Source organism: Thunnus maccoyii, chromosome 2 (genome assembly GCF_910596095.1).
Source record: "Thunnus maccoyii chromosome 2, fThuMac1.1, whole genome shotgun sequence".
NCBI classification, from domain to species: Eukaryota; Metazoa; Chordata; class Actinopteri; order Scombriformes; family Scombridae; genus Thunnus; species Thunnus maccoyii.
Window position 1 is genome coordinate 14,740,128 of NC_056534.1, and position 18,838 is coordinate 14,758,965.

An 18,838-nucleotide genomic window follows, 5' to 3' on the forward strand; every position below is an offset into this window, starting at 1 on the left:
CAATATGGAGGCAGAGAAGAACATGAATGATTTAATACAGAACACATGCTGAGATGGTAACAGGCTTGTATTGACAAAATAATTTAACTTGGGAATAATTGATAGTGACAGAAAATTTTGTCCCTGGAACTATGGACTTGATTTTCCCAGCCCCATACAGTTACTTACAGTCAGGCTGTGCTGAATTTAGACTGGAGCTCCACTGCTTCTGACAGCTCAATTTGACTGGAGGCAACAGGCATGATGGAAAAGGTTTGTTGAGTCAGAAGTTCCTCTGTATTGGTTCTTTTTCCTGGCAAGCTTTTTTTTTCCTTCTCCTGAAGTTGTAACTTCTCACTGAAGAGCCACACATTTTGTTAAAACCTCCCAGCTGCAAGCTGGAGCTCATTCTTACAATGCAGTTTAATTCAAAACCAAATGGTCAGATCAACTTTCTGTGAAAAATTGGGAAATGTCTCAGCTGACGTGATGAATGGTGATAACAGTGTAACAACAGAAATTATGAGATGCATGTAGTGTACTTAAACAGCAATCCATTAAAAATGACTCCCAAACTAGCCAACAATAATCAAAGTTGTGATCACTCCTAAATATTTCATATGTAATCCTAAACCTAAAAAATCATATTGTTCAAAGAAAAGAAGACTGAGTTATGTACTGGCGCTGCTCAGACCAGTTCTCAAACTAAAGATATTTTATGATTTGTTCTCACTGACAAACAGGGAGTCTCTCAGATTGAGTTTTTCTGTTAGATTGAGTTCAGTCTGTGGCTGTGTACCAGCTCTCTGCTTGATTGCTTGATGGGAAAAATATGCTTTGTGTGTTTCCCTTACTGACCGACACTGCTAGCTCCACAAACACTCGAGGCTGACCGAATGAAATGAGACCATACCACTATGATTGTATTATACACACAAAGATACAAAGATAAACATAAACACACACACAGAACACCATGCGCAGGTGCACCCTGGGGCAACATACTGTATCCATATAACTTCCTCGTACCTGAGATCAGCAGTATCTGTCACTGGAATTCAGTATGTGGTCACTTGAGTGATGCCAGAAGAAATGAAGGGTGATTTTTCCAAAAGCTCCCCATAGAGTGCAAAGTCATTACAGACCATGCCAGATCCAATTAGTTACAGAGTTTGCAGCTCAAGAAAGAGGGGAAGAGAGGCAAGATGGAGAGGGGTGAGGTGAGGGTATAAAGTGGATAAGTTGATGCAGGAAAATAGTTTGGGGTCTGTGCTGATAAAAAAAGAAAGAAAGAAAGAACTTCTTTACGCCAAAATGCACAAGTGAATTTGCTGAAGATGGTCAGTTTTATCTGCTAGCATGAACTATGATAAGGTTGGCATATTTTCGAGAATCCACTGAAGTGAAATCATTTTCTTTGAATGAGAGATTAGACTTCAGAAAGAATTCTCCTGGGAGACAGAGCTTTTTGTTTCATATTTGACTTAGCTAATGACTCACTGTAGCTTAAATTTTCCAATTTTCCGCCTGGCTAACTTACTACGGCCTGCACTGAGCCTTATCCATGTTTGACCTGAAATGCAGTCATTTGTCAGTCAACGTCAGAAATGGGAATAAATGCTGTTTCTCTGTGATTTCAGAGAATATTCGAAGTGGCCATTGTAACAGAGGTGTGTGTTTACCATTGAAGGACATTCATTATTTCATTGTTTAATTTGCTTTTGTTTTGCATACACTAAATGCCTGACCAAATATTTAGCCTAGAAGGACCTGATGAGGTTTTTTTGTTGTGTGCGAATGTGAAATACTGTAGTCCAGCTGAATCACTTAAAGGCGCAGTGTGTAGAATTTAGTGGCATCTAGTGTATAAATCACCTGAAAATGAGAATAGCTGTGTTTTCTTTACCTTAGAATGAGCCCTTTATATCTGCATAAGGAGCAGGTCCTCTTCTACGAAGACCGCCATGTTTCTACAGTTGCTCAGAATGGACAAACCAAACACTGGCTCTAGAGAGGGCCTTTCACATTTTTCGCGACCACCGTAGGTTTCCCTACATGCTTTGAAGGGGAGGGGGAGTAGGGGGCTATTCAGGTTGTTGTAATCTGCAACCTCACCACTAGATGCCACTAAATCCCACACACTGCTCCTCTAATTGCACAGCAAGTCAAGCTTATTTAAGCAGTGATACATGTGTGCGTGTGCACACAAACACACACACACTCTCGTTATACTTCTCCAAGTATGTCACCTCGCCTTTCAGAGCCAGCCTTTTGTAATCACATTTGATTAAAAAGGGAACAATCGGCGAGATGTGAGACTTGGCTGTTCAATGTGATATTAATTCATCAAAGAGACGATGGAAAAGGATTGAGGAAGGGAAAAAAGGAAAAGCACAGAGGTGTTACCAGGAGGGCAATAAAAGAGCTATTCGTCTTTGTTCCCTGGACACTAGGAGAGAGGGGGGGTTCTTTCCAGATCCATTAAAAACCTGCATTGGCCAAACTTGGCAATGACCAGAGTATGCAATGTGGTTTGTCTCTCAGGACAGGCCAGGAAAGAGTTTAATCAATAGCTACACTTAGTATTCCTCCAGAAGCCCTGTACATGTACACACAGGGCAAGAGCATTTATCTTTCATTAATGCATGCAGTCCCAGTTAAATGGCTGTTTTAAAAGTCACTGGATTTTTATCCGTTTTTAATTGAACCCTATAGACATAGCTGTGGATTTGCTGAGGTGGTCTAATCTTTCATTAACAGCCTCTTTTGAATTATTCAGCTAATCTGCATAATGATTCAACACTCTTTTTTGGAGACAGGTTTTATGTGCCCTGAACATTGCCAATTTTTTCCTACCTGGACTGATAGTGTGCAAGTGTCTGTGTGTGTCTTTGTTGCACATGTATTGGAGCAGGAGATATGTTTTTGACCTGCATACAGTTTACATTTCCAGTAGAATGGTAGGCAGACCGTGTTTTGTAGGGTCAGTTGTACTTAAGTTAGTGCAGAAGCTGTGCAGCAGAGTTCCTCTCTACATGTGTCTTTGAATTCTGTCACAGAGAGGAAGGAAGCACTGTCATTTTGCCAGGCCTCCTGGTCAAGCAGAACTGCCAAATGACACATTTCTGGGACGCAGAGAGTAGTTGAAACTACATCGCACACACTTAATAGAGTCTCTTGGGACCGATGTTCAGATTTAATGTGACTAGCAGCATGTTGTCCAACAAAATAACTTCCTCCCAGGATTACTGTGTGTCTGAGAGACACGACATTGGCAGTAGCATGCCGATGGACAGCAGCTTGTTAATACTTTGCCTGCTCTGGAGTCAGCCTGGTCCAGGTTCTGTGGGTGATGGAGAGGGACGCTGGCAGTAGCCTTGAGGCTTATCTGGTCTCAGATCAGCATTTCTAACTTGTGTCTGAATCACTGAGGAAAAGCTTGGCTTTTATCCTTAGAATTGATGTGAGATTAGTGCCCAATGGAAGATTCAACAACAGATGGAGATTGGCAGTTAAAAGAATCTGGTTTGAGATCAGCATGTATCTATAGTAGACTATACTTTTTAACTGTGGCCATGCGGGAATGGCCTGGTGTAAGAACTATGATAAGAGTGTGCTGTCTAAATGACGAAGGAGGCTTTGGCAGTCACCTGGAGTGCTGCAGGGCTCTATGCTGACGTAGCTGCATTTTACTCCTGCTGGCTGTCAGCAGCAGGCCACAAGCTCTTCATTAATTTTTCTCTCCATTATTAATTAGCCATGCGCCGGAGATGCCGGCTTAATTAGGCCGCTGGGCCCGGTGGTTTTCTCCCCCTCAGTACTGTTATAACCAATTCCTATTGATCATTTAGTAAAACCAAGGAGGAAGTTTGTCCTGGACACACCACTAGTATTAGTAAAATCCGTTAGTAGTCTGGAGTCTCCTAGTTTACCTGATGATGTGATCCCCCACTTAAGCAACGTTTAAGCATATGGATGGCTGCTTTTTCCTGGAAATCCAGTGTTTTGCAACTATTTGAAACCTGAAATCTGACATGAAACGTGATAATTTCACAGTGCAGGTGTAAAGGGCAGTCCAGTGTAGCATGCATATTGTAAAAAGGGAGTGGCAGCACACCTTCGGTATTTTCATGGTTAGAGGTGCTTGTGCACACAGTGCACACATGGAAATGATGTGGGATTAAGAAGAATATATTATCATACATTATCAGTGTGTGTTGGGGTCTGGCAGCAATCTTTTCTAAAGGCATTGCTCTCCCCACAATGACGCACTGATGTCATGTAATGGAGTCGGGAGGGGCTTGACCCAAGAGGAAACTAATATTCTCTCACAGGAAGTGGAATGAAATGTTGCAAATGTACACCAGTCCAAATGTACCTCTAATGCAGGATGATGTCTTTTTGTTTTTTTTTCTTTGTTTTTTTTTTTTTTTTAAATTCAAATGTAGTTTCTGAACATATTGAAAATCTGGTAGTCACCCTGTTGACTGTGTGTAATGATGCACAATTTTATTTGGAATCCCAATGGCCGCATTCAAGTTGTTTATATGCACCAATAATGTAACTACTGCCAGTCAGGAAATGAAACAGTTATCTCTGCAGGCTTTTACATGGCTGTGTGATCATAATGACGCAAGATGTAATTCACAAATAATTGTGGAGTTTTAATAACAAGTTCTTTTTTCCTGTCACACCAAACTTACATTTAACCAGTAAAGTTATATGACCAGTCATGATTCTGCTCTACCCCATCATGCTGTTCATCACAGCCACAGGTTAACTTTTACTGCATGTGTCTGGAGGATATCAGTCTTCAACTGCTGTTTATTTGTGCTTCATAAACTGGGCTGCTGTGTAGATCTGGCACACATAATTGAAGTTTGACAAAGTGCGTCACTCGAATTAGAGACTTCAGAATGGAAAACAAACCTGCAACCTTCAGAAGGCTTTATAGGGAGTTAATGAGCTAAAAGAGGAGGTCTCGATACATGCAAGCTGTTCAGGATAAGAGATGCTGGTAAAAATCAAATATTAAACTTTTGTCTGCTTTCCTGGAATTGGTGCCACAATTGGAGAATAACTGTTTTCCCTGTGCAGTTCGATAAAGTCTGCTGGTAAGAAGTTTTAATGATAATGAAACAGACAAGCAAAACATAGATACATGGATATGTGATTTTAGAGACATCCATAAGATCTGCACTAATTTAAGTGACAATATCACAAAACATGGATACACCATGTGCAGTGCACTCATGACTTTCTCTGAGCAGGCAGGTGGGTGTGCTTGGATGTGGTTTTGCTGGTCACTATTAACTGAGATAATGAGTCCTAATATATAATTTTGTATGTGCTGTGTAATGGAGTTTGCAGAAATAAGCCTCTTTGATCTACTATAGCTGTAATTTGAGATAGCCAACTGAAATAAAATGTGTGGGCACATTAGGAAGTCCTACTCATGAGACTGAAAATCTGCATACATGTAGGTGTTTACTAACATGCAAGAAATCTGAGTTTCATTGATCTTCACTTCACACCGTGGTGCAGAGAAATTGAGCTTGTGTATCATGTGTATATGGTTAAAACACTTAAAAGACAATCTAATAGTCTGATATGTTTGTGTGGTCCATTGAGGGGGGAAAAGGGGAAAACCAGTTCAGTTGTTATGCTCCACATGTATGTGAATGTAAACTGATGAGCCTCTTTGGTCTGTTGTCATATACATAAATATTCATGGGTAGCATGCAGACTGTAAAGTGTACATAATCAGTGGACAAATGGCTCCCATTCACATTATGAATATTGGTAAACATTTGTATACTGTATACAACGATTGTAAACAATAAAAGCAAAACTTGTTCCCAGTACTGCCTCAGTTGCCAGTATAAGGAGCCTCTAACAGCAAACGAAACCCTATAGTAGCTGTAGTAATTATGACTGGCGCAAAGGAGATCAGGTGACGTTATTATAGTGTGACAAAGTCCGCAGAGCAAGGAGTTTGGGGTGGATGGTTAACAAAATGTCGGACTTAAACATGGGATGCCGCAGTTTGTTTCTTGTTTTCATTTAAAATTGGTTTCTTTTAATCATGACCACAGTCGTTCCTTAACCTTAACCACGTGGTTATTATTGTAACATTCACCATAGCATTTTCACATCATAAAACACATTCATTTTTTAACAGTGAATTGTAAGGGTTTTGGAAAGCACAGATAAATTATGTTGTCGTTCTGATGACTGCATCAGATCAGAAAAGGCCTCTGTGTGTTGTTCTAAAGGGCATTTACAAACGACATGCTTTGCCATTTAATTTGGAGAATGTGAAAACATACAAAGATCCATTCAACCGTTTATTTTATTTTCCAAGGGTTTTTTTGTCTTTGTGATTGTTACAGATAATTTAGCGCTACAAGGCAAATGAAAACAATAGATACCAAACATTTAAAATGGTGTAACTAAATGGCAAGTGATAAGAACATAATGTTTAACTTAGAAGTAATGCATCCAGATTTCAACAAGAAATAGGACTCCTTACAAACAAACAGTAAATAAGTTCTTCTTGGAGCTCCTTTAAACAAAAGCAAAGGATTTAGGCAGAGGGAGGCCTTTTATGAGTTCAGGTCTGCTGTGAGTCAGCTTGAGGCTAAGTCCTGCCAACCTAAGACCTAGATGGGTGGGATGATTTTCTTCTCCTGTATTTATTTGTTAATTTATCATTCAGTCCAACAGCATCACAAACTATGGCCTCAGTCATTACCGGAGGGTTCAGTCACCATCTCTCTCAACAAAACAGATATAAGCTTTAGAAAAGGAGTATTTATTGCAGGGCTGTTGGAATCAATTATATTGTGCAATCTTTGTGCCCACCCCCTGTTTTATTGGCACCATGTCTTAAAAACTTGGCACATACCACTTCCAAATTACAACAGGGCTGAGAAACATGCCCAAGTCTTGAAGTGACAATCAGTTCCTCGTGTGCAGCCTCCCCTTTGGCCTTTCATCAAGTTTGCATTCACAGATTTATGCTGTATTACCTTTTCGTGGTTTGCCGTCTTGGTAGACCCGTTTGGACTGACAGCAATGCTGATGAGGCAATTAAAGTTCCTTGCCTTATCCAGCCTTAGAGTGGGATCAATTCTGTCCTCTAGCATCAGGTGGCAGGTCTCAACATTCATTATTGCCTGCATAGGCCCCCCTAATGGGATTGGATTTGTACTTATGAGTCAACAGGGCTGCTATTGAATCTCAGTCGCTGAGGCAATTGTCCTCTTCCAATAACTTTCTCCTTTGCTTCTTTTCTGGAGTATCTCTATTGTTGCAGTCCGCTAGGATTTTTTTTCTTGAGTTCTGCCTAATGTAGTAAGACGAATGTAAGCTCACAGGGGATGAAAGGGTTTTACAGACTTTACTTTGTTGCAGTAGATTATTCAATTTTGGACTTCTTTGTGGCTGAAATCTTAGCATTTGAAGGTATGACTATGAAAGTGGGGATAACAGAGGTTTGCAAATAGAAATGGTGGTGTTCTGTGTGGTTCAGTATTTCACACTGTTTGCCCTGTGTCTCCTTCTCACTTAGTGATTCCTTTGATTAGCTTTGAGCTTGTGGGTGGTAGTTCTCTGGGGGGCTCATTAGCTGTAATGACAAGGCCAAGATTTTAAAGTTAGCCAGTCAAAGACATAGTTAGTGGCTAGTACCTACTACACCTAATTTCTTAAGGCCTTCAGATTTTCACACTTATTGATACATCAGATACTGATATTCCACACAGGGGGACTTCTAAAGAAGCACTTTCTTTCCCTTGCTGCAAAATATTAGGAGCACTGCAAAGAATATCATATTATGCCAGCCCTTTGTATGTGTCCCTCCTTTTCCTCTCTCATACACTCTCGCTCACTCTTATGTCAATTATGCCTTAGGATCTGGCTCTGGGGTCTGGCCTACATAGAGGCTTGCAGAGCTGACTCTAAACTAGCTGGGAGGGGTGCAAATGACTGCCTCACTTCACGCTACATCTGATGGCAGGAAGTCAGTGGAAACTCATTGAAAGTCACTGGAACTTTACCCGAGGAGAATGTTTGATTGGAGTGATTTGCCCTGAATCCAGGAACTGACAAAAGGTGTTTTTGTCTGAGATTAAATAGCTCCGTAGAAATGAAGAAAGGATTAATTATTCATAAAGCTAAAATGGGTTGACATTGGACTGCAGGTCCAATTTGACAGTTCAGTCTGGAAACCTGGAAAGTGTTGCTGCTGTACGTTTTCAAGGCAGCAAAAGTAGCAACACGTAATAAAATGAACTCAGACATTGAGTATGACATAACATAATGTTTATCGTCAATAAAATCCTTTGTAATTCAGCTGTTTGTCATTACTTGACCTCAACACAATTAATAGCCATTTGACATTGTAAAATGATAATCAGATAATCAATGTATAATAGATTTCTGAGCAGAAGTAAAAAGAGTTTATGTGACACGTTTCTACTGTGGTTAGATAAGAATAGGAGTATAATACTGCTTTTGCAGTATATATCAGTATATATCAGTCCCCCTCCTCAAGATCCAGAGCGACATCATATTTAATTTTATTTATCTAGTCAGTGATTGATTTTCACCTGGGATGCAAGATAAATACAACTAACTGTTCACTGTTATTCACAGCAGTGCACTGTGGCTTAAATTTAGGAGTTTTATGCAGAGTTTAGAGCTTTTAAGTGTGCAAGGCTACAAGGAGTGTTGCGTCACATGCTCCACAACAACAAAATGTGTCAGAAGGAATCATGTTCTAATCATATAAATATTTAAAGTGTTCAGTCAGTAAGGCAGCGTTCAGATTGACTTTAGCCCTGCATGAAAAAGTCAGTCCTCTCATTCATTCGAGTGGGACCAGTCTATCATAATAGTGGGCGTGCCAATGCAGACGGCTCCAGCAAAAGGGTGCATCATTGTCAAAAGTTGAACCTGGCTCAACTTTTGCCACAATGCGACATCATCCAGCAAAGCGTTGCAGTGGCCAATAAAATACTTACAAGGTAGATTACTTAACGTAAAACGTGAAAGCCATATTTCTACTGTTTCCCTGGTGATTGTTGCAACAAAAGATTAAATAATCGCTGGTGTGATAATACTCCATATTTGTAAAATCCTGTTTTTTAGCTTCATAAAACACTGTGCTGTGTTTAGGTGTCTGATAAGCTTTAAAAATCATGGATCAATTACTCAAACTGGACTTCATGGATCGTATGTCAATGTCTGTCTGTCAATGTCTCATTGGTACCTGAAGAAACACTCCCACACCAGTGTAGCACCATTGTTTTAACACAGGGCTGTTATCAGTATAAATGGTATTTTAAAATGTTACACAACAATAAAAGTCCTTGTTAGAGATGCTATACATGGTTATGACCACAAAACATAGTGGCACAGGGTTGGAAAAGCATTACAATTCAATCATACCTTGCAGGAAAAAAACAAAACCCTGTTCTTGTGTGGTATTTTTTTTATTTTGTTTTTGTGTGTGTGTGTGTGTCAGCATTTATCTTGGCCGCCAGATGGAGCAGGTCAACCAGTTCATGCTACAGTGAAACTTCAACTATTAAGTGTTGACTCTTCTAGTTTTGGCAAATGCCAGTGACACTAAGAAACCAGTAGCTCTAATCTAAAAAAAAAACAGGGGATGAGCTTCTGTCCAGTGCAGCTACATTTTCATTGCAAGCAATTATGGACCATATCTTTTCCAGTCAGATTTTGGCCACTTTTGTATGTAGCCTTAGAACTGATGTATCCGGTCCATGAAAATAAAACTGCAGCGCTATATGTCAAAAATTAATGTATTTTTTCCTCCACTACAGCTTCAGCACTGCCTACCAGTGTATCTACTACTCCCCAGAGCACACAGCCAAAGCTCAGGAGGTACTCAGCACCATGAGCCTCCTCCAGCCCCTCATCACAAGCTTAGCGGACCAGCTCCTCCAGGCTGCCCAGGAGCACTCTTCCCCTGGACTGAGGGATGCACTCAAGAACCTCTCTGACAAGGTGAGGCAAACCCTCCTCCCACCCACCCTCACTTCCATCTCGACTATCCCTTTATTCTTCTTGTCCTCAAGCTGCTGCAATAGACAAAGCACCTCCTCGCCAAACATGGTCAGGTAATGATTCAGCCAGAGGAAGAGGACAGAAAGAACAACTTAATTATTCGTTCAGGGGTTCTGCTTCTAAGCCTATAACACTCAGAGGAGTGAGACAAGAGTAACTTGGAACTAGTCTTGGTAAAATTGCTTTGTTAGTTTCATTGCAAACAAAGGCTGTGAAATTTTATGAATTCTCAAAGTTATTTTAGAACTTGAAATCCATCAGACGCTTTGACACAGTTGTACGCACACTAAACAGACAACCTCAGGAAAAATCCATAACTCATCATAAAAACGCCAAACTAACAAAAGTGAATAGCAGCATGGAGGTTTATGGAATTGAGGCGTTTTTATCAGTATAATTAATGAATTACATCTGGTGCTGTCAGATTGCAATCTGTTGTGGGAGAGATTGTTTTTGCCACAGTGGAATAGAGCCCAATCAGCCTGCTTAATTGGTACATTCGCTCTGTCACCGCTTCCTCTCATCCTTGATTAGACACGCACACATTGGCCAAGTAAACCCCTGGCCTGGTCAGCACAAGCAGGGCTGGTCTCTGATTAAAATCTCAAGCTGTGTTTGTGAGCGTGTGTGTGGACCAAGTATTCCCCGTGTTGTGGGGACATGAATCTGTTTTACACAGTCATGTTGTGGGCACTCACAAAAAGCAAGTCCCCTTAACATAAGTCATTAGGGTTTAAAGTTTAGGGTTATGTTAAGGTTAGAGTTAGGGGTTAGACAAGTAGTGGTTATGCTTAAGGTTAGGGTAAGTCTCCAGGAAATGAATGTAATGTCATGTCAATGTAATGTCTTCTGAAATGATGGAAACACGACTGTGGGTGTGAGTGTGGGTGTGAGTGTGTGTGGTTGAGGTTGGTGTAATAGTGAAACTGTGGGCTTGTGTGGGTTTAAAAGCTGATGCTCAAGTCACATCACTTTCTTCAAGCCCCAAAGCCTCCAATCATGAACAGCATTTCATATCAATATTTATCCATCTCAACATCTTTCTATGTGTATTCATATACACGCAGACACATACTCACACACAAGTCCAGTCAAAAAAAATGTTTGTACCCAAAATCAAAAATTTGTCTCGAAGTCTTAAAGGAATAATTTGACATTTTGAGAAATATTCACATACCAGTATTTTTAAAGCTCACTAATTATTAAGTTCTATCTCATTTGTTTAATCCATACAAAAACCAAAGATTTAAAAAAATGACAATTTGCTTCTTTATGTGGGACTTATGTGCCAGGCTATTCCTTAGCCAGGAGCAGTTACCAGGCAACCAGTGGCGAACGGCAAATCATCATTTTTACACCTAAGTTTTTGAACATACAACACCCTCTGTCTTTAGGTGACAGATTTGGATAAGAAAAAAACAAGACATTACGCTACACATACTGAAGAAAAATCACTCCATACTCACACTTACGGCCAGACAGATATTTCATATCCATCTTAAAGACATAAACAGAAAGGTGGATGCATGTCTGAGTGCGTCTCTGCAGTCAGTGTGAAGTTTGTTCAATAAGTACAGTGAGTCACATTTTCAGAGAATCTGGGAAAGATGAGACACCTCCAGAGAAAATCAGGGAGATGTAAGAACCTTTTTTTATCAAGTACTTGCTGCTTCTGACTTTTTCCTTCTTAGTTCAGACCACCTGACTCGAGGCCCAATTCAGTATTTCACTCCAGAGTACTTTTCCCGGGTTCATTTTGATTAGCATTGGGTGCGGCAGATGCGCTGTTGCTTCTATGTATATGGTGATGATTCTGTTGATGATGACAATAATAATTTCACTCTGATGATAATCACAGAGAAAAGGCAATTGCAACGCATCTCCCCTCCCTCCAGCTGTGTCCTAGGACAAGTTATATGTCTTCGCTGTAACACTTACCTGAAAAGAGCTGGAGTTTGATCGTCTATGCATGATTATGTTAAATTATATGGTGTATAGAGGTCATATACGCAGTAGAGAGAGTGTCCTCACAGCCAAGTGCTGTTGGAATCTGACCAGCTCTATCCATTCAGCCTCCCTTCACCTCTCAAGTGAAGTTGAGTGAAAAAGCTCTATTTTTAACACAGCCAAAATCCCCTTGTCCTTCAGGGTAAAACCATTTGAAACGATTTGGGGTGAATAGATTCCTAGTTTTCTTCTTTTTAAGATGAAAGATAGCTTATTTTTTATCAGTTGGAGTCCACGGAGGCATTTTCTGACTTGCACTACTGCTCAGTCAAGATCACATCAGCAGATATATTGAAGAAAGACTAGCAACAGAATTTCTCCCCGGGGATATTGAGTGTTTCAGATCTCTAAAACAGGTAGCCGGGGAAGAGCTATGCTAAGGAATAGTTTTTGCACGTGTAGGAGCAAAGTTGCTTTGGTTTGGCTTTGCTTTGGTAAGAAAATGAAGCTGCCGCACTTTTCTCTTTTGCCCAGAGGAGTGCACCTCTGATATCTCACTTTGAACACAATATCCAGTGTATCATTAAAATGTCTTCCCTTCACTGTAGATCCTTATCTTGGAGCAATGGTTCTCAAACTTTTTACACTGCGTACCACCTCAGAAAATATTTGGCTCTCCAAGTACCACCATTATGACCAATATTAAAATACAGCTATGCACAGTTCACACAGGAGGCAAATATATTCCTAACATATTATTTATTGTTGATTTTTGTCAGCAACAGCCACACTGTACAAAGGGGTAGCATTAGAATTGGCACTTAAAGTCTTCCACACAACTTTCAAACAACACAAGGAGCAGCCCCTCACACAAACACACACACACACGCACACACAGCAAGTGAGAATATTGAAAATTTACATAAGGGTGCGCCTGCCTCTGCAAACATCACAGGTCAATCAAGGTCAGCTTCAGTCTCAGGTTTTGCTCAGCATCCTGCTTCTGTATTTTGTTTTTATGACAGCAAGTGTAGAGAGGCCTTTCTCACACAGATATACGGTTGCAAAAGGAAGGAGAAAGGGCACAGCCTTGTCCGAAAGCACAGCATATTCGTTATGTTGCTGTATCCAAAAGTCCAACAACAACTGACTTCTGAAAGCAGACTTCAATGTTTCATTGCAAAACAATTCTGTTAAACTCTCCTGCTCACCAACAGTGAAGTCCTTGGGCATTTCAGAGATTTTGATGCTGAACAGGTTTTTCATCCAGTTGTTCGCTCCAGCCTTCACTGGGAAATATTCAGGGAACTGCTGTTGAGACGAGATGTTTAACGATGTTGTCCCTGACTCCATCAGAGACAAGGGTCAAGTTCTTGTCAGACAGAAAACTCTCCAAAGCAAAGCTGAAACATCACCTGCCTTGACTTTGAATTTCAAACTCCATGTTTTTCAGCATTGCATTGATTTTGTCCTGCACAACAAAAATTCAGTTCGTTTAAATGAGAGAAAATGTTCGACAAGTTCGACAAGTATGCCAGTTGACTGAGCCACACAGTATCTTCAAAACATCTGATAAAGGGAAGCTTTTGTCCTGTAACAACATTTGGACCTCTTTGTGCAATTTGAAAAAGCTCAGAAAGCACTTTCCCTCTTGATAGCCACCTTACTCCAACACACTTTTTCCAATCGAGCCCATTTTCTCAGACAAACGCCTTCAGGAGCTGGAATATGTGCTCGGCTGTTGTTCTAGTCTGCAGTGATTGACAGAACAGAAATTCCTCCTGAGCTGCACCATCATTTTCATATGTGACGTACACAAGCAAATTGGTCAAATCTGCAACATCAATAGTCTTATCTAGCTGGATTGAATAATAGCAACTATTGTTGATGCGCTCAGTCAGTGTGTTCATTCTCTGCGACACAGTAGTGTTTGAAAGTGGCACCAAGTTTAACTGTTTGGCAGCCTTTTCCCCACACATGATGTCTGTCATCTCTTTGGCTAATGCTGGACATAGTTGTTTGCCAATTGTGTGTGGCTTATTGGCTTTCGCTGTGCAGAGGCTGGCATGATACGAAGCTTCCTATGATTTGGCTACAGGTGTAACACAGTTGAATTGTAGACTTGGACTGCTTCAGTTAGTCACATTTTCTTTGAAAAAAATCAACTGGTTTGTCTTTCAGCTGAATTCAAATTTGATGTAACTTGAGTCATATTTCCTTACTGTTTGCGCCGTTTGCTTCTAGCAGGTGCTGTGGAGACTTCACTGGTGCTGCTGAAGTAGCCACTAGCACTTGTGCTCAGTTCACTGTCGTGCACTTCAGTTTCTAAAAGGCTGCCCCAAATATTCACCTCCTGATCCGCAGTTCTCTCTCTAATAGTTCCCTTTTTGGAGTCACGATTGTAGTGTTTTTGAACCATTCATCATTTTACCTACCTCGGCTTACTATCTTTCCATCGCAGTTTAACTTGTAACTAATCATGGATGTTTCACATGCTTCTACCCGACTACGTAGCAGGATAGTAGCACGTGCAAACACTTATTTTTGTTTCAAAACAAAAATATTACAGGAAAGGCAAAAACTTATTTTAAATCCCATTTCAATGATCTCATGGTTAAAGTATTTTCATTTGTAGTCATATTTTGATAGTATTACATGTTTTTAAATTAATTTTGTTTCTTTCTTTTTTTTTTAACTATTTCTGAGATTTCTCCACATACCACAAGAGGGAGCTTGCGCACCAGTGGTACCAGTGTCTTGTTTGGTTGATACTCTTAATTTGTAATGTAATCAACTGACTTTGATCCACAACAAAACGGCAGGAATTGTATTTATATCCAAATAAGAGCTCTAGGACAAGAAAAAAAAAAAAGTTGATGTATTGCATGAGGAGCTCTGGCATAGTCAAATATATGGTTTCTGTGGCTCTGTGGTTAAGAAGTGCAAATATGACCCAGATTGTTTTAAATACAGTGTGTATCTTTGTTCACTCATCTCTGGAAAGATGATGAATAATACATGGTCTCATAGATTGCAAATTAACACTGAGGTCAGATAAGCAGAGTTCAATTTGAATATGAATTTACATTTTGAATTCCCAGTTCCTGTTAAGTGTTGTGGTTACTGAATCAAGCGTGGCTCATTTTTTAGTCATTTGGACATTTTCATCTTTTTAATCGTGTTTACTTAGTTGTATACGATTGTGTGCATCACAGAATGGTATTCCAGCAGAAATGCCTGTTCTCGAGCAATTACACACGTCGTCTTATACATAGATTTCTGCTCTCACTTCATTGACTTACAGTAATGGAACCTCATTTGGATCCATACAAGGCAATTAAAATGGATATGAATTAAACAAAATGATGTTTTTAAGTGTAGTCTTCATTTGCTTTCTCTGCTCAGACATTCATCCAATGGCTCATTCATTGTGGATTACTTTTTTATATGTTTTAAATCAAGAGCAAAACAGTTAAACCACGCTCAGATAGACCAGTAAGTGTGTTGTTTATTTAATGACTGAAACACACTGTAGCTGACTCATAAGAGGAACAGTGTGAAAGATTCACTCTAAAAGCAAGTCAGCAGTTTCTTTGCAGTAATGGCTACACTGAGTCAGATTGATGAAAAGTGGTCCAAGAAACAGAAGTAACAAGTCAATGTTGGGAAGTTCAGTTCAATAAAGAGAGATTGGAAGTGTATAACAATAGACTCCATCGATGTTCAGTATCTTCATTAAGCGTACACCAAAATGATGTTAGGAGATACAGCATCATCCCCCAGAGTCTAGACAATGGTGGTGGTAGTGGAGTAAAGCCAAGAGATGGATGATGGAAGAGGTTTTCAATATGTGTACAAACTAATCTTTTAGCCATGGATCACCCCTCACAGGTGACTAAAGGCACTGTTGTCAGCTCAGCCGTGATTACTTCCTACTTACTGTATTTCAAAGAAAACACTCAACGTCAAGGTTAAACCATTTCTTGTAACAGTTACATTTTAATTTGTGGGTGTGACTCTGCTCATGTGATGCTCTGGAACAAATCTGCCCAAGCTTGACGCCGAGCTCACTGAGCTCACAAACCTGAGATACACAACATTTAATGAACATGAACATATATTGAAAAGAAATCTTCAAAATTCACATACAACTAAATGCTAATACGGGAAGAGGATGGGGAAGTGGAGGAAGTTCAAATTCTGATTGCAGGCAGTGTAGCAGTAAAGATGCAGAACTCAAGAGTTGAATGTCAAATGTTTATATGAGCAGCCTATTGAGAGAGATAGGCCGTGGACATTGGAGGGTGTATGGAGCATGTGACTATAAAATGACTTCCTTTCCTGCCTGAATGAAGCTGCATAAACTTAGTGAAAGACCGCAAAATAAATGGAAACGATGATGGAATAAGTCTGTTGCAAATAGTTGCCTGCTGAACTATTAACCTTGCAAACAGCGATTGTTATGGGACAAGTTTTGTATTAAACTGAGCAAACAGTTTGAACCAGCAACAGACTGAACTTTCTACTGAACTGAAGACAGTCACAGTTAAAAGACAGGCAGTGAACTGAGCTGAACTGAACTGAACAAAACAATATGATCAACAAAGTGAATCATAGTTTCCATCTCTACATTATATGATGGAAACTCTCGGTTGAATCTCCCTCATCATCTTGGAGGATCCCCCTGATTGATTGTGCAGAAAGATAATCGGTCAGAATTTTGAAAGTAAGAGATTGTCTGGCAAAGTGGGAGTCACAGAGAAGATTAGAGCACCTGTAGAGGAATAAAGGCAAAATGAGAGAGAAAAGATGAACTTTCACCAAAGCTTCATATAAAAAACTGTGGCAGACATTCAGTTACATAAAATTTTATGATCATGGTTCCCAATTTAGGGGTCAAGATTCCCCAAAGGGCTGTAAAATAAATCTTAGGGGTCACGATATGATGAACAAGATAGGAGGGGAGAAATAAATAATTTCTTCTACACAAAATTACGTTTCTTTTTCCCGGTATCTCTAATCTGCTTGTACTCTTATTTCTTGTTGGTGTTGGGTTTGTTGATTTCTATTTTAATTGGTCATGAAAAATATCTGTAATCTGCCTTTCTCATATGAGATGGATGGTTAATGGATAATACCTCGAATGAAACAAAAGTGAAAATCAGGGAAACTACAGGTCATTTACACATGCAGCCTGTTACAAGGGATTAAAAGCAGACATTGCTTTGTTTTAAGGGGCCATTGTCTAATGAAATCCACACAAAGCTTCTGGACAGGACTGGTCTGAGGTTCTGTTTCACAGATATCTAATTCTTTGCAGATTAAGCTGTCTGCACAATATCTGGTAGACAAGCTCACTATTCTGTCCACATCAGGGGGGTAGGAGCCAGAGGAGTTTTTGTGTGGCAAAGTATGTATATAATGACCTTGCAGGTTTCTTTTCACGGAGAGCTTCACTTGTGTGTTTTGTTAGACTGCATTTTGCTGTGGTAATAGAATTGCTTATTGCTGTGCTAACTCAATTCCTCTTGAGAGCCCTTATCATTTTTTACGCAGTGGTGGCAGCGAGCACGAGGCTCCTTGGTACCGGGATCATCATCAACTTACAGTAGCTGGTGAATTTGAGATCAAAAGAGATGTGGTCCTTGGAGGAGCAGGCTGGAGGAGGAGTAATTGAATTGTTTGTTGTTTGTTGCTGTTTTTGTTGCTCACTGGCTGTGCTGCGGTAATGGAGAGCAGCTAGTTTATGGCAAAGGAGTGTGTTCATTTTCCTTGTTTCTTTTCACTTTCTCTGTAAATAGTTACCTTTGCCAAGCTCACTTCTTCCTGTATTTTCTTCCACCAGCGTGACAGTTTCTCTCTATCTCCCTCACTTATTCTACAGTCTACTTTTGCTTTTTCAACACTTAGATTTTCATTTGTTGTGCTATCACAAAATAACTCTTAATATGTGTCTTTTCCCCCAATATCTCTTTCTCTGTCTTTGCTACAGACAGAACAATTTGTTCACACACTTAAGGATGAATTGGTCAAGAGTGCACTGCTAGCACTGCATGCAGCGAGGCCTGGGTACATTTCCAAGAACCAGAAGCAAAACCCGATGCAGGGAGGCCAACATCAAGGCCACATCCACCAAGGCAGTGATCAGAATCAGAGCCCAGTCCAGGGGCTTCCAGGCCACAGTCCGGCCACATCGGTCACTGAGAGCACGGTGATGTGTAATAACGTAGAGGGATCACAAGCTAGAGGAGATGGTGGGGCTTTGCCACCGAAGCACCAAGACTCCATACCGCACCACAAAGAGTACGACGAGGAGGAATGGGCAAGTGTCACTACTTTTCTAAGTCATTAAGAAATCTCTAAATCTGACTGCTTAAGATTTTGTTTTTAGTTTTAAATACAATTTCTATGCTTTTTTACTGCTGGACCTCATAGTAGACTACACATTGAATTACAGATAAACTTTTTTTAAGGCAAATATTTTTGAATTGAAATTACTCACAACATTTAATTTCATATCTTGTTCTTCTCCAAGGAGTTTAAACATTTCATCGTGACAAACTCACTGCAGATTATCGAGTGTCTAAGCCATCTTGCTTCTTTTCATTGAAGTGCACATGGCTATTGGTTTCTAGTGTGTGTTTGTGTAGATGAGAGAAGAGGACAGCATCTGCCACACTGACAGCAGGAGTTTATGATTTTTTTCACATCAATGCCTAATTACCTCTCAAAATATTCTTCACCGTTTAAAACATGTTGAAACCATATTGTTGAAGCAACAAAGAACAAAATCAATTCCACCACACACACACACACCCAC

At 40.1% G+C, this 18,838-nt stretch overlaps 1 protein-coding gene across 5 annotated transcripts in view; it reads left to right on the forward strand.

Annotated features, from left to right (window-relative positions):
• Positions 1–18,838, forward strand: part of inpp4b (inositol polyphosphate-4-phosphatase type II B) — a 264,526-nt gene that overhangs the window by 220,505 nt on the left and 25,183 nt on the right. For all 5 annotated transcript variants that reach the window (XM_042425446.1, XM_042425454.1, XM_042425462.1 and 2 more), the window contains 2 exons: positions 9,828–10,011; positions 18,011–18,340. In XM_042425446.1, the coding sequence (XP_042281380.1) occupies positions 9,828–10,011; positions 18,011–18,340 (514 nt within the window). The remainder of the gene's footprint in view (positions 1–9,827; positions 10,012–18,010; positions 18,341–18,838) is intronic.